The sequence below is a fragment of the Oryctolagus cuniculus genome, chromosome 7 (genome assembly GCF_051225735.1).
Source record: "Oryctolagus cuniculus isolate XC-2025 breed Fujian yellow rabbit chromosome 7, ASM5122573v1, whole genome shotgun sequence".
Classification (NCBI taxonomy): domain Eukaryota; kingdom Metazoa; phylum Chordata; class Mammalia; order Lagomorpha; family Leporidae; genus Oryctolagus; species Oryctolagus cuniculus.
In genome coordinates, this window is record NC_142873.1 from 9,567,831 (window position 1) to 9,584,523 (window position 16,693).

Here is a 16,693-nt window from a genome sequence, read left to right on the forward strand (position 1 = left end):
TTCTGTAGTCATTTGTGTCTCCATAATTCATAAATTTTATTTATTTGTTACCTGTGCAGTAGCTTATATTGTTACTTCTAGTGTGAATTACTGGTGTTTTATCTCTACTTTATTCTGCTTTTAAGGATACTTTAGTTCTAGAATATATACATTATATATATATATAAAAGACTTATTTATTTGAAAGGCAGAGTTACAGAGAGGCAGAGAGAGAGAGAGGTCTTCCATCCACTGGTTCACCCCTCAAATGGCTGCAGTGGCCAGAGCTGGGCTGACCCAAAACCAGGAGCCAGGAGCTTCTTCTGGGTCTCCCACGCAGGTGCAGGGGCCCAAGAACCTGAGCCATCTTCTGCTGCTTTCCCAGGCCATAGCAGAGAGCTGGATCAGAAGTGGAGCAGCCGGGAATCCAAATCAGCACCCATATGGGATGCCGGAGCTACAGGTGGTGGCTTAACTTGCTATGCCACAGCGCTGGCTCCTATATTATTGTTTTTTAAGAGTTTTTTAATTATTAATTTGAAAGGCAGAGTTTCAGAGAGAGAGATATCTTCCACTGGTTCACTCCCCAAATGGCTGCAATGGTCAGGACTGAGCCAGGTCAAAGTCAGGAGTCAGGAGCTTTATCCAGGTCTCCCATATAGGTTGCAGGGACCCAAACTGGGGCCATCTTCCACTGCTTTCCTAGCTGCATTAGCAAGGAGCTGGATTGGAAGTGGAGCAGCCAGGACTCGCACTGAAGCCCATATGCGATGCTGGCACTGCAGGCAGCACCTTAACCTAGCACGCCACAATGCCAGATCCTAGCATATATTTATGTTTAATAAGGAATATGTGTTTTGGGGAAGAGTTCTAACTTTCAATTAAACTTTTCTGATGTTCTTTCTAAAGCTATTTTATTTTCATTTTCTATTAGCTGTTTATTTTGTTCATCATTTGTACACTAGAGCTTTTGAATATGCTTAATTTTTGTAAATGAATGTCAATCCTTGTTCTAATATAAACTTATTGTTCTGTATTGGGCTGGCCAAAAAATTTAAACTGAATATTTTCACAGTTTATTTCACATGTTCCACTATTATTTTACTTTTTGTACTAGGTCATGCATGCATTTAGCAGTTACATACCTAAGAGGGTGGGTAATATTTGAATGTTATAAATAGATTTCTGAGCCTTTTCTAAGTAAATTTGTTTTTGTATAATATTTTGATAATTGACATCAAAATGAGTTTTTTGTACATTCTTAAAGAATGGCAAGGAGAATTACAGTGTCTTACTGAAATTTGGCAACAATATTTTTCCTTGAACTTCAGTGCAGAAAATCAAGGGAATCCAGATATTAATATGTGTGTGTATGTGTCTATAAGTAAGTGAAGGGGAGATAAAGTACTGTGTTATTAAAATAGTCTGTTATCCAAAGATATGAGTATGCAAGATTGTATATACTTCTAAAATCTAAATGAGTGGCTGGATTCATACCTGGATTTTCTCACTTCTGTGGCATACTGATACCACGCCTTGCCCTTCCAAGGCAATACCTGTTGCCTTGTTCTGTAAGTTATTGTTGTGTGCATGTGAACAGAAGCATGCTCTGTCAAAGAGAATTCACCTTTCCCAACAACTGGTAGACTTATCTTTGTGTATATTTTATGTACAAAGATCTATTTACTGTTACAAAGAATAATTATGTTTTTCTTTTATAACTGTAATATATGGGATTTTTTCTTATCTTTAACCTTATGATTGAACTGTCCATAGCATTTTTTTAACTGACAGTATTTATTGAAACTAGCTCACTTTATTCTTAACTGTACATCCTGATATGTTATAGAATGGGTATTATATTTCGATAGTAACATTTAGGGCAGGGAAACTTTGTGAGATTTAAAGCAAGATACCTCCAAGTAAGTCCTGATAATAGCAAGCTTTATGTTGTAAAAGTTAGCAAGACATTTTCCTGTAAGTGAATTTTCTAAATTATGTTATTTTCAAGCTAGACTTTGGTGGTAAGGTTCAGACTGCAATTTAACACTTTGTGGAATTTCAAGATTAAAATACACAATAAGGTACAGATAAAAATCAGTTGCTCAGGATTGCATATGTGTGCTAATATACTAGATTCATGGCTGTAATTGTTGTACTGTATGTTAAAGCTGATTTGAAAACTTATTGAGCCTCCACAGTGTGCTTCTTATTGCTTTTACTCACAAACAAGTAAATTTAACTAGAAATATAGATCATAGCTAAGCTGCACTTGAGGAGAAAGGCATGTTTATTTGGAAATTGTGGGTATGATCTATAAAAGTACATTTTTATGTCATATGGAATGAAACACGTGCTTTAATTGAGCAACTTATAATGTTTTTCAGGAAGCGTGTTAAAAGTTCTTCACTCAGCTCTGTGCTTTCCCTTTCTCATTCTTCCCGCCTCCTGATCTCTTGGTTTAAAATCTTCCTCCTTATTTTGTAGACACTGCTCTCCTGTTCACTACTTCTTCTCTGTCTTTACGTCTCATCACTGGGCCTCTCTCAGTGTCTGTTTTCCCAACCTTCATCCCAAATTCCAGCTGTATATCTACAACCAGTTGGTCAGGTAACTTTGCACCTTTTTCAGTGCACTCTTTGATAGAGCATGCTCTGTTCTTTTTGTTTGTTTTGTTTGCCTTCTTTTCCTCTCTCTCTTTTTTTAACAGCCTGGAGGCCTGTTGTCAAATGTCACATAGATTTTACCCTTTTTTTTTTTCACATTAATTTGACATGACTATTCAAGAAGTTGAATGACAGTTCCTCTTGTGCTTTTTATTAAGCGTTTGTTGGATGTGTGAATGCATTTTTGTTGGTTAGCTACCTAGTACCAGTATTATGAGCAGTCCACCTTTATTTAGCTGTGGCATCTATATTTGAAGGAAGCTTATTATCAAACTCTAAACTAACCAAGTAATTTCCGCTTGAATCAGTTATTTCTCTTAACTCTTTGAGCCTAAGATCAGGTTAAATTGAGAAATTTGAGGGATTTGATGCATCCTTTTACTCAAGTAAATAAATGACTCATGTTTATGTACATTATAAGGTGTTTAACTAGTAATCAGTGTTCTGTAAAGAAAGATCTGGGCATCTCTTAGGTGATGGGAACCAAACTCACTAGACCTGGAGCCAAGCCAGACAGAATTTGAAAATAAAAGTAAAAAAGGGACATGAACATGTTTTTTTGTTTGCTTGCTTGTTTGGGGGCTTTGGGGTTTGTTATTTTTTGGTTTTGGTCTTTGTTGTCTTGAGTTTTGTGTGTTTTCTGGTCTGAGACTTCAGAATAAATTTCTTTTGTTATGAAAAACAATCGCCTATGATAAATGAGTATATAAATTATTAACAGTTATGATTATCAAGATATTCTGAAGTTTTCTCTGAATTTAGTACTATTTTTTCTTGGCTAATTTACAAACCATTAGAAGTAAAGCGTAGATTGTCTCATTTTCTGAAGAAATTGACTCCTCAAAGCTTCTCTAATTTGAAACGTTTTCCAGAGAGAGGCAGTGTGAATGTTCTGCTTTGGCACAGCTTATTGATAAGGAAATGAGTGGTAGGGTTCTCAGTGAGATCTCTCCCAGTAGATGGGCGCTCTCACTGTTCTTCGTCATGTGACCACAGGTTTCTGACCAAGCGAGAGCAGAAACTAATGCAGCGGCGACAGCATGCAGAGGAGCTCCTGGAGTGGAAGCGGCGTTTAGATGCCGAAGAGGCAGAAATTCGTCAAATGGAAAAACAAGCTTTGGCAGCCTGGGACAAAGAATTAATAAAACCCAAAACTCCTAAGAAGGAGCTGGAGGGCCAGCGAACAGAACAGAAAGGTAATGAATACTAACGCTTCAGACTGCAAGCTGAAGCCTAACGTAATGGAAAGATCCGTGTCATTACTTTTTAAATGCAAATGATTAAGGATGGAGAATACAGTGCAACTGCAGATGCCGTGCAACTTCGGAAGGTGAGAGATGCTGTGAATCACTTTATGCCAGTTCAGTTCTCAGAACCTGGAGTAAATGAGTACATTCTTCTAAAAAATAAAACTTAACCAAACCTTAGTTGGCAAAAAAGGGAGCTGTCGTGGTCCTCTGCCTGCTAAAGCGGTTGTACCCCCAGTAGCTGATCATGTTTCTATAGAGACCTCTTCTGGCTTCATCACCATATTAGACTTTCAAGTGGGGTGGGAGTTGGAATCATTGCTTTTCCATACAGAGGAAAAACAGATATTTCTCAACTTGTTTTATGAAGTTACTCTATAACTCTGCTATTAAATCTTATCTATCATAAATAAAATATTAGCACACCAATCCAGCTATACTCATGTGCAAATCTAATATTTCATAGCCAAATGGGGTTTAACATATATTAAAAAATTGATAATACAGTGAGTTAGCTTAAATTTATTAAAGGAGACAAATTACACGTCAGTGGATTCAGAAAAGGCATTTGATGAAATTTAAAAAGGATATGTGATAACAAAAATAAACCTCAGATTAAAGTAGTCAAAGAAAGGAACTTTCTTTACTCAATAAATATTATATATTAATAAAAAAAAACCTAACCTAAAGCAAACCATGCTTAATGATGAAACATAAACAACTTTCTTTTTTAATTTGAAAATAAGGGAAAGATGCTTATGTCTTCATTTAAATATTGTGTGGAAGTTCTAGATAGTTTATTACAGCTAGTAAAAGAATTAAAACTATGCGGAATGAGAGGAAAAAGCAAAGTTCTCAAAATTTACAGTTGGCAAAGTTATTATGTACATAGAAAATTCAGAATTTACATATAATTATTAGAAATAACAAGAGTGAGTTTAGCAGGGTTGCTAGTTAGAAAGTCCATAAACAAAACTCAATTTATATGGCCGGCGCCACAGCTCACTAGGCTAATCCTCCGCCTGTGGCGCTGGCACCCCGGGTTCTAGTCCCGGTCAGGGCACCGAATTCTGTCCCGGTTGCTCCTCTTCCAGTCCAGCTCTCTGCTGTGGCCCGGGAGGGCAGTGGAGGATGGCCCAAGTCCTTGGGCCCTGCACTCTAATGGGAGACCAGGAGGAAGCACCTGGCTCCTGGATTTGGATCGGCACAGCGCCCCGGCCGTAGCAGCCATTTGGGGGTGAACCAACGGAAGGAAGACCTTTCTCTCTGTCTCTCTCTCTCTCACTGTCTAACTGCCTGTCCAAAAAAAAACAAACAAACAAACAAACAAACAAACAAAAAACCAAACTCAATTTATATATGTCTGTAGAGCAGCAAAAATTATTTTAAAAAACAAATTTTAAAAAAATATGAAGTGCCTAGCATTTCACAAAAAGTATCAAAGGTCTTTATGGAGGAAAATTTAGAATTTTATTGAAAAAATTGAAGAAAGCCCAAATCAATGGAACATTATTATATACTCACAGATAGGTTCACTGTCATAGGATGTTAATTCTCCTTGAATTGATCCGTAGATTGAAGACACTTTAAATCGGATACCCAGCAGGGTTTATTTGTGAGACTTGACAAGCTCATTTAAAAATGTGTATGAAATGGCAAAGGACCAAAGCAAAGACATTTTTAAGAATAACCACAAAATACATTAACTTACTTTATAGCTAGTAAGACTTCTAAAGATGTAGTAATTAAAACAACATGATATCTGTACAGAGATAGATAAATAGACTGTGGAACATCCCAGAAGATGATCTTTGCCTTTGTGGAAAGCCGACTTATATGTGACACAGGGAGCTTTGCAGACCAGTGGAGAAAGGAGGAACTATCCATTAAATGTTAGCAAGACGAAGTAGTAAATTCAGGTCTCTACCTGACAATATGAAATAATTGTTCACTGATCATTTTAGATAATTAACATTTCTGTTTCTTTGTCTTTTCAGATTTTTATTTTTAAAATTTTGTTTTATTTTTAATTGATGCATAAAAATGGTACATTTTTATGGAATGCCATGTAATAATTTTCTACATATATACATTGCATAATGTCTAATCAGGATAAACATACCTCCTTCCCCAAACATTTAACATTTCTTTATGGTAAAAATCCTTTTTTCTAGTTTTCTTTTAAAGAAAAACATGCAGTATACTGTCATTATCTATGGTCCCCTTACTGTATATGTTTGAGGTTTTTTTTTGGTTTTTTTTGGTTTTTTTTTTGGTGGTGGTTTTCTTTTCTATTTTTTAATTTTTTTTTTAAATTTTTCTCCCCCAAAGAAATCTTTCATTTAAGGAATACAAACTTCATGCATTTCATTAGTACAACTTCAGGAATATAGTGATTCTTAACAACATATCTGCCCACATGGGTGCAGGGGCCCACTTTTCCTCTTCTTCCTCCCTCTCCCATCCCGAGTCCCGTTCTCCACTAAGATCTATTTTTGATTAACATTATACACAGAAGACCAACTCTGTATTAGGAATTCAACAATTTGCATGAACAAAACCAACAACAACAACAAAAACCGTTCTTCAAGGGCTGTTCAAAGTCATTGCATCTTGAAGTTAATTTCACTTTTTTTTTAAAGAACCCGGTGTGCCAGCGCCGCAAGGTGGAGGATTAGCCTATTGAGCCACGACACCGGCCAATTAACTTTATTTTTTAAAAGATTTTATTTATTTATTCGAAAGTCAGAGAGTTACACAGAGAGAAGAGAAGCAGAGAGGGAGAGGTCTTCCATCCGATGGTTCACTCTCCAATTGGCCATAACGGCTGGAGCTGTGCCGATCAGGAGCCAGGAGCTTCCTCCAGGTCTCCCACGTGGGTGTAAGGGCCCAAGGACTTGGGCCACCTTCTGCTGCTTTCCCAGGCTATGGCAGAGAGCTGGATCAGAAGAGGAGCATCTGGGACTAGAACCAGCGCCCACATGGGATGTTGGCACTTCAGGCCAGGGTGTTAACCCGCTGCGCCACAGCACCGGCCCCAGAAACACAATTAACTTTAAGAAGCACCCAAGCTCAGGCATAATTATAATACAATTCTTTGAGGACTGAGGTCCTGCATGGGAAGTTAGTGCACAGTGATTCTTGTTGTTAATTTAACAGTTAACACTTTTATATATGATGTCAGTGATCACCCGAGGCTCTTGACATGAGCTGCGTAGGCTATGGAAGCCTTTTGAGTCCACAAACTCCATCAGTATTTAGACAAGGCCATAAGCAAACTGGAAGTTCTCTCTTCCCTTCAGAGAAAAGTACCTACTTCTTTGAACACTTCTTTCTACTGGGGTCTTACCCACTGAGGTCTTTCATTTTTTGCCACAGTGCCTTGGCTTTCCATTCTTGAAATGCTCTTGTGGGCTTTTCAGCCAGAGCAGAATGCCTTTAGGGCTGATTCTGAGGTCAGAGTGTTATTTGTAGTGATTGTCAGTCTATGAGTCTGCTTTGTGGATTGCTTCCCATGTTGGAGCATTCATTCATTTTTAATTCTATCTATTATTATTACCAGACACTTATTTCTATCTATATGATCACTTTAACACTTAATCCTATCAATATAATCACAAAAACACTGATGATGTTATTTTTACTATCTAGCCTAAGGGGATTTGGGGTCCCATGGCAAATTTTTAAACTGTACCATTAGTAAAAAAAAAAGTATGGAGGTACCTCAAAGAAAAAAACTGGTAGTAGAACTACAATTTTGATCTACCCTTAAAAGTAAGTCCATAGGAATATATGCAGAACTATATACATCTTTACAGTTACAAACTAAATATACTTCATAATTACAACTTTAGGAACATGGTGATTCTTCCCACAGTACCTGCCCTCCCACCCTACTCCAAACTCTCTATCTCTTCCCTTTATTATTCCCATTCTTACTTTTTACTGAGATCTATGTGACTTTGTACACATATGTTTAACTCTGTGTTAAGTAAAGAATTCAACAGATAGTATATATTTAAAAAAAAAAAAACAACTGTTCCTCAACAGTCAAGACAAGGGCTGTTCAAGTTATTGCTTCTCAAAGTGCCAGTTTCACTTCTACAGATTTCCTTTTAGGTGCTCTGTTATTTATCGCAGGTCAAGGAGAACATATGGTATTTGTCTGTTTGGGACTGGCTTATTTCACTACATATAATGTTTTCCAGATTCATCCATTTTGTTGTAAATGACCAGATTTCATATTATTATTTTTTTTACCATTGTGTAGCATTCCTTAGTGTACATATCCCATAATTTCTTTATCCAGTCTTCAGTTGACAGGCATTTGGGTTGATTCCATGTCTTAGCTATTGTGACTTGAACGGCAATCAACACTGGGGTGCAGATAACGCTTTCATATGCTGATTACATTTCCTTTGGATAAGTTCCCAGGAGTGGGATGGCTGGTTCATATGGTAGGGTCATATCCAGATTTCTGAGGTATCTCCATATTGCCTTCCATAGTGGATTTACCACTTTACTTTCTCACCAGCAGTGGATTAGGGAACCTTTTACCCCACATCCTCACCAGCATTTGTTCTTTGTTGATTTCTGTATGAAGGCCATTCTAACTGGGGTGAGGTGAAACCTCATTGTGGTTTTAATCTGCATTTCTCTGAAGCTAGTGATCCTGAGCATTTTTTCATGTGTCTTTTGGCCATTTGGATTTCCTCTTTTGAAAAGTATTTGTTTAAGTCCTTTGCCCATTTCTTCACTGAGTTGTTTGTTTTATGTCTAAATGTCTAAATGCAACTAGTGATATTATGCTAGAAACAAATATAAAGTGTCAAATTTTAATTTTCCCATTGTCCAAATTGTGTATTTTTTGTTTTAATTCTCTCTTTCTAGATTTAGTGAGTGAAGAGGAATTCCCAGTACCTTCATACTCTCACCAAAACAGTGAAAGCTCTATTCCGGAAGAATTAGGCAGTCCTGCTGTTGACTACATCCCATCTGAGTCTATAGCACAGGAGCAGCCAGGGAGTCCCGACCATAGCATGCTTACGGAGGAAATGGTTTTTTCACAGGAACTAGAGTCTTCTACCTCTCCTAGTAAACATGTAAGTCAATATGTATTTTGATATATTGAAGCATCTTTAGAAAAAAATAAAGGTATATTAATGTGATTTTTTTTTTTTTGAGACTTATTTCTTTGAAAGGCAGAGTTACTGAGAGAGAGGGAGGGAGAGACAGAGACAGATAGATCTGCCATCCTCTGGTTCAGTTCCTAAATAGACACAATGGCTGGGACTGGGCCAGGCCAAAGCCACTAGCTAGGAGCTTCTTCCCTGTCTCCCACATGGGTGCAGATGCCCAAGCACATGGGCCATCTTCTGCTTTCCCAGGTGCATTAGCAGGGAGCTATATTGCAAGTGGAGCAGCTAGGATTGGAACCAGTGCCCATTTGGGATGCTGGCATTACAGGTGGTGGCTTTACCCAGTATGCCACAGTGCAGCCCTGATGTATTTTCTTGTGAGAAAAAAAAAACACAATTTTTAGCACTCAGGTTGTAGCTATCCTGGATGTCAATAATGACACCATGTAGAATCTAATCAATTTATAGGAAATAATAAACTAATAATATTGTGTCAAAATGCAGTTTGGTTGTAAATTCCTGGAAGGCAGGAATTATGTTACCAGTAAATTATCGCTACAATGAGCCTGTTATCCCATAATAAATAAGAAGTCACGGCATGATAATTAATCAGAAGCTAGAAACACAGAGCGCACTGTTTGCATGTATGTGCACCAGGACCCTGCAATACAGTGTTTTCAGCATAATGTGGAAGAGGCTGCTGACTCAGCAAGAAAGAGTTTCCCTCCAAAACTTTCTGGTGTTTGATTTTTCCAGAGGGCACGTTCAGTTAATTCTTCACATTCCCATTGAAAATGAAGACTAACAAGGGACAGTCTACTCTGAACTGAGACGGATGTTTTCTAAAGGCAGAGAGGTTTTAATAATGTCTGGGTTCACTAAGTACTTAATGCTGTTGTGTGAGTTCCTTAATATACTTTATAAAATCAAGTTTAAAGCAACATGAAGTGCTTACTTAGCGAGTGCCACGTAGTATGCTAAAGTAGCCTACATAGATTATCCCATTAATCCTGGCAGCAGTCCTATAAAGTAGATACTGTTCTCATGCCCACTGTAAAGGTTAGCAGGTTAACAAACCTGCCCCAAATTAAAGGGGTAGGAAGTGATGGTAGCAAGGAATCAAATCAGGCATTCTCACTTCTGCTTGATGTTAGAGTGAAAATTTTTGTCTGTTCTAACAGTCTTTTGTGAGCAGTCTTATACTGTTACCCGCCCTTCCATAAAGGAAGTACAGAAAAGTAAAATAAGGGAAGGGGTTGGAAATATCACTGACATAATAGCTACTACTCGGGGCCGGCGCTGTGGCACAGTGGGTTAAAGCGCTGGCATCCCATATGGGCGCTGGTTCTAGCCCTGGCTGCTCCTCTTCTGATCCAGCTCTCTTCTATGCCCCAAGTCCTTGGGCCCCTGCACCCATGTGGGAGACCCAAAGGAAGCTCCTGGCTCCTGGCTTTGGATCAGTGCAGCTCCGGCCATTGCAGCCATCTGGGGAGTGAACCAGCGATGGAAGACCTCTCTGTCTCTACCTCTCTCTGTAACTCTTTCACATAAATAAAATAAATCTTTTTTAAAAAATAGCTACTCATCCCTTTTTAAAGCATCCTCTTTTTACAACTTTATTTTCTGTTTAAAAAAAATGAAGTCCTGGGGCCGGCGCTGTGGCTCACTTGGTTAATCCTCCACCTGCGGCGCTGGCATCCCATATGGGTGCCAGGTTCTAGTCCCGGTTGCTCCTCTTCCAGTCCAGCTCTCTGCTGTGGCCTGGGAAGGTAGTGGAGGATGGCCCAAGTGCTTGGGTCCCTGCACCCGCCTAGGAGACCAGGAGAAGCACCGGGCTCCTGGCTTTGGATTGGCGCAGTGCCAGCTGTAGCGGCCATTTGGGGAGTGAACCAGTGGAAAGAAGACCTTCCTCTCTGTTTCTCTCTCACTGTCTATAACTCTACCTGTCAAATAAAAAAATAAAAAATAAATACATTAAAAAATGAAGTCTTATCCGTATGTGGTTATAAACTTCTTCTACCTTTTATATTATCTAATACTCTGTAAATATTTTTAAATTCACTAGTGTCTCACATTTTAAATAAAATTCTACACTGTATCACAAAACCGTTTTCATTTGGTTTTCTGTGTCAACAGTCACCTCCCAAAAGCTGCTCATCTGTGTCAAAGCAGGATTCTAGCAAAGGGAGCCCTAGGCCTGGAGGACAGCATCGCCTGCCGGTCAAGTCCCATCAGCACTGTTACAGCTGGTCAGATGAGTCGTTATCCATGACACAGTCAGGTAAGACTGATAAGGAGGACTTTCGGCCCTCTGGACTGTGGGCAGTATTTTAGCTCCTCTTTAATAAGCTTTGTGTATATGCCAGTATACTGTTAACCTTGGATGCATTCATAAAGCTTTCTTCTTGCCAAGAGTAAATCATATATTTTTCTGCTCGTTGTTGGTAATTATGACAAACTGCTATATTCTTGTGTGTTAGTGGATGGTGACTTATTCATCAGACACTCACTGAGTGTTTTCTGTGTGAGACACTGCCTGAGTATTTCCCTGGGACTCTGTGCTTCAGCTTGTCCTGTTAGGCAGCACAAATCACACAACACTTTGCTCAGCAGGTCCCGCCTACTAAACTATAAACGAAATAAATCTTTGAGAAGAAGTTTTACTGTTCATTCTCTTAATACAACTCTTTGAGGACAGAGGTTCTGCATGGGAAGTTAGTGCACAGTGACTCCTGGTGTTAATGTAGCAATTAACACTCTTAGGTATGACGTCAGGGATCGCCCGAGTTTCTTGACAGGAGCCGCCTAGGCCACAGAAGCCTTTTGAGTCCACTGACTCCTTCAGTTACTGTATTGCTTTTTGGGTTCATTTTTTGTTTCCTTTTGAGACTAGTAAAGAAAGTAAAAAGTGGTAATTTTTTTAGGTCTTGGATCCTGTCCTGTCCCCCTTCACTTCCCATACTTCAGACAACAGTAAATCATTGGATTTTCTCAGTCCCGTGTTTATAGGTCTCCTTTATTCTCTGAGTAACTGCGTAATATTTCAAAGGGTAGATGGACTGTAGCTTATTTAACTTTTCCTGGTGGTGGTCATTTAGATTTTCTCAAACTTTCCACACTTGCAGATAGTGCTGTGACAAGCATCTTCCTTTTTGTTGTGTGGTGTGGATAAATATTTTAAAATTCTTATTGACTATTTCAATAGGGAATCTATTTATAGAATTGTTATGTGAAGCCAATTGGAGAATACTGTCTTTCCTATTTACCTGTGGAAACTTGATGGTATTTCTGTGCCTGTGCTTCTGTGTGCTCAGGTGAAAGGTTACTGCCAGTGGAGTGCCGTGTCAGACAGGCACTGGACGTGCTAGGGAACACGGCTCTTGTGTCAACCCTGGTACTTCCTGGCAGCTCTGTTCAAGTTTCTTTCCCATGTTGGATTACCAGTTTCCATCTGTAGAAATGGGTTACACACCGAGGATTAATGCTGATATTTGTAAAATCCTGTTTTGTCGGTAAAATGTAGTCAAGAATAGTTTAGAAGAATTGCTCTGAGATTTCTAACCTGCCAGCGGAGATTTCTGACCTGTAGATGCAGCCTGCTTCTTTGTGATGACTTCATTATGGCCAGCATTTGTGGAAGTGGTAAATTTTAATAGAGTGAGCTTCTATAAAACCATTGCTTAAGTGATGGAGAGTTGACCAACCACATTAATATAATCAACATTTTGTCAAATCATCAGAAAGTTAATTTTTAAAATGAAGTTAATCTTTATTCTGTTCATCAGGCATTTTATCTTTACAGATTTCAGTAAGTGAAATTATCATTTGCCCATTACTTCCCATCTCCCTGACCTTCCAAAAACACCATAGGGGAGTCCCTAAAAGCAATACTGTTTTCATCCAGAGAGTTGCTTGAGTTAAGAAAAAAATCTGGAGTCTTGTAGGTGTTACTGATGATAAGTGACAAGTGCTGTGCAGTAATAGTGGATTTAGGCAGATACAGAATGTATTCCCATTCACTGTCATAGACTTTTTCAAAAAGATTGATTTTGAAAAGCAGAGTAAGCAAAACAGAAGAAACAGAAAGATTTTTTATCTACTGGTTACTCTCCAAAGGACCACAGATAGCCAGAGCTGGGCCAGGCTGAAGGAGCCTGGAATTCCATCCGGATCTCCCACATAGGTGGCAAGGACTCAAGTTCTTGAACTATCATCTGCTGCTTCCCAGGTGTTTTTACAGGAAGCTAGGTCAGAAGTAGGTATAGCCAGGACTTGGACTGGCACTCTGATACAGATGCAGGTGTCTCAAGCAATGGCTTAACGATGTGCCACAACACCTACCATGCTGTCATAGTTTTATTTAGTTACAGTTGCCCTTTATTTGTTTCTTTAGCACTAAAAAATATAAACTTTGGGGGCCAGTGGTGTGGCATAGAAGGTAAAGCTGCTGCCTGTGGTGCCAGTATCCCATATAGATGCTAGTTTGAGTCCCTGCTGCTCCACTTCTGATCCAGCTCCCTGCTAATGTGCCTGGGAAGATGCCCAAGTGCTTGGGCCCCTGCCACCCACATAGGAGACCCAGAAGAGGCTCCTGGCTCCTGGTTTCGGCCTGGCCCAGCCCTGGCCATTGCAGCCATTTAGGGAGTGAACCAGTGAATGGAAGATCTCTCTCTGTCTCTGCATCTCTCTCTCTCTCTCTCTCTCTCTCTCTCTCTCTCTCTCTCTCTGTGTGACTCTATCTTTCAAATAAATATATCAACATTTCCCAAAGTCTTTCATTGAAAAGCTCCCAAGTTTTTATCAACTGCTATTAAATTTTGTAATCATAGATGGTAAAGATTTTTATTTAGAAAATCATAGCTGGCATTTGCAATTTTTAAAATATTTCAGTTTAAAATAATCATCTGGGGGGCAAAGTTGAAACTAAGTCTGTGGGAACATAGTGGTCCCCAATAAAATGCTATCAAACTGACAAGTTTTCTGAGCACAGAAATCTTCGCCTGAAGACTGCGCACTTCTAGATAGAAAGTTCCAGATTGAAACTTCATCTTAGAAAGACTGTGATTTTGAGCTCAGTCTGCCCTCCTATTCCCAGTTGTACTAGAATCATCAGTTGAACTGTATAAAGCCCTCTCTGTGGGCCTTTTAACCCTGAAGCCAATGGAACAGTTTCTTCAGAGAAAGTGTGAGGAGACACTCCCCTCACCACTGCCTTTTTTAAAACATGCTATTTAACACATGGCAACATAAAAAAGTTTGTTTTGTGTGTTATTATTTCCACCATTACTTAAAAATTATTTTTTATTTTACATATAAAAATTGTGTACATTATGTACAAAATGATGTTTTGAAAAATAGAATGCTACATTGAGCCAATTAATGTGTATTATCTCAGTTGTCATTGTTTTAAACACTTAAAATCTCTCTCGGTGATTTTTCAAAACACATTTCATTACTATTAGCTGTAGTAACCATGTTATTCAATAAATGTCTTAAACTTATTCCTCCCGTATAACTGACGTTTTTTGACCGGCATCTTCCCACCCTGCTCTCTACTTCTGCTCGTTCAGCTGTTTTAGACTCCAGATGTGACTGAGGTCATATGGTGTTTCTCTGTCTGTGTCTGGTTTATTTCACTTAGTGTGTGTCCTCCAAGTTCATCCATGCTGTCAGAAATGATGGGATTTCCTCCTTTTTTGAGTCTGCATAGCATTCCATTGTGTGTATCTACGACATTTAGTTTATCCATTCATCCATTCATGGCCACTCAGGGTAGGTCCCCGTCTGCATTTTTTTGAGCTCTTGTAATACTTCAGGCACTGTACTACATGTCTTTCATCCCTTATCTAATCTCATCTCTACCAGCTATAGAAGTTGGTCAGGACAAATCACCTAAGTAGTGATCTAGGATTGAAAGATAGCTTTTGGGACTGTTGTTGTGGTATAACCGGCCACCACGTGCAGTGCCAGCATCCTACATGGGCACTGGTTAAAAGCCCAGCTGCTCCACTTCCCATCCAGTTCCCTGCTAATGTGCCTGGGAAAGTAGCAGAGGATGGCCCAAGTCCCTGGGCCCCTGCACCCACGTGGAAGATCTGAATGAAGCTCTTGGCTTCAGCCTAGCCCTGCTCCAGCTGTTGTGACCATTTGGGGAATGAAACAGTGGATGGAAAATCTATCTTTCCCTATCGCTCTGTAACTATGCCTTTCAAATAAATAAAATAAATCTTTTTTTTAAAGATAGCCTTTGTATTACTTCATCTCATCAGAATATTGATCAATAAATAACAAGCTTTGCCCATGGTAAGGGCTCAGTATGATACCACTACTTGTGTGAAAGAATTATGACTTTCTTAAGCATACCTTGAGTCAGTGTTGCAGAAATGACAGGAGCTCAGATTTCTTTATCAGAATCTAGATATCTGGTTCTCACTGTTAAAAAAGACTATAATCGTTATGCTTTCAAATTTCATAACTAGTTCTTACACAACTTAATCTGAAGTACCTATAAAAACCTAGTTCTGTGATGTAATGTCGTGCACATCTGAGTGTTTAGATTGGTATACAGTTGTATTGCTGTGGTAAGGCTAGTAAGTGTCTCATTCAACATCAGTATGTGGAAGCGTTGTGTGGTTCCAGGAGGAGGTGTGAGGAACAGTCATGTTTGTGTAATTTCCATGTGTAGTGAGGTAAGCCGTGTCTTTAAATGATGCCTGTTTGTTTTCATAGCATGTGTGTGACACAGTGTAATGAAGCCTTTTTCATGATGTTGCTATGACTGGACATCTCGTGAGTGTGTATGAACTGTTGGGGGAGAAAATAAGATATAGCCAGCTTCATTTCAGTTGTTTCAAGTATTTTAAGAACTTTTAAAGAAAGCTTACAGCAGAATGTAATTTCTCTTCTTTAAGTAGAATTAAGACATCAGCTTAATAATTCACAATTAATTTGAAATGGTAAAATTCCAGTTTGTTTTTAATATGACTTAAAAACTGTTAAAGTATATATTAATCACTTAGGGAAAGGACTATTATTTGTGATTATCTTGTCATTATACTTCTTACCAAGACAGGGTGCTTTGAGATTTCTTTCAAATTTGGCAGTTAGAAAATGAAAATAAATAGGAAAGACCAAGAAAACTAATGAAGAGGAATTTATGAGAAAGGAAGAATGCATTTTGCTAATAAATTTTGTTCAGAAACTCTGATTTCTTCATTTTAAGTATTACATTGACTTTAAATGGAGTGTTAACTTATACTTTTTCATTGGTAGTTACTGAGTTACCTTTATTCTTTAGTTAAAACTAAATAAAATATTTTGTATCTTTTGTAGAAACTACATCTGACCAGAGTGACATCGAAGGCAGGATCAGGGCTCTGAAAGATGAGCTGCGGAAAAGAAAATCGGTTGTGGACCAGTTGAAGAAGGAGCAGAAGAAAAGACAAAAAGAAAGACTGAAAGCCCAAGAAGCCAGTCTGATCAAACAACTAGAGGTTAGACACAGGAAGGAGGGGGTTTCGTATCAGAGGTTAATGTATATGTGAAGCCCAAAACGTTTTTAATGTTGTAAATAAAGTAATGGATTAGGATTTTTCAGTTCTTAGTGCAGTGCATGTTTTATTGTAATTGTTCAAAAACAAAAATCTGAGGGTATGTACGCAAA

The 16,693-nt window shown here is 38.6% G+C and overlaps 1 protein-coding gene across 4 annotated transcripts in view; it reads left to right on the forward strand.

Annotated features, from left to right (window-relative positions):
- Positions 1-16,693, forward strand: part of CEP350 (centrosomal protein 350) — a 159,080-nt gene that overhangs the window by 114,980 nt on the left and 27,407 nt on the right. For 3 of the 4 annotated variants that reach the window (XM_008263850.5, XM_089299463.1, XM_051858261.3), the window contains 5 exons: positions 2,467-2,589; positions 3,642-3,841; positions 8,783-8,994; positions 11,167-11,311; positions 16,363-16,523. In XM_008263850.5, coding sequence (XP_008262072.3) covers positions 2,467-2,589; positions 3,642-3,841; positions 8,783-8,994; positions 11,167-11,311; positions 16,363-16,523 — 841 coding nt within the window. The remainder of the gene's footprint in view (positions 1-2,466; positions 2,590-3,641; positions 3,842-8,782; positions 8,995-11,166; positions 11,312-16,362; positions 16,524-16,693) is intronic. The other variant, XM_008263852.5, reaches the window with a different exon arrangement.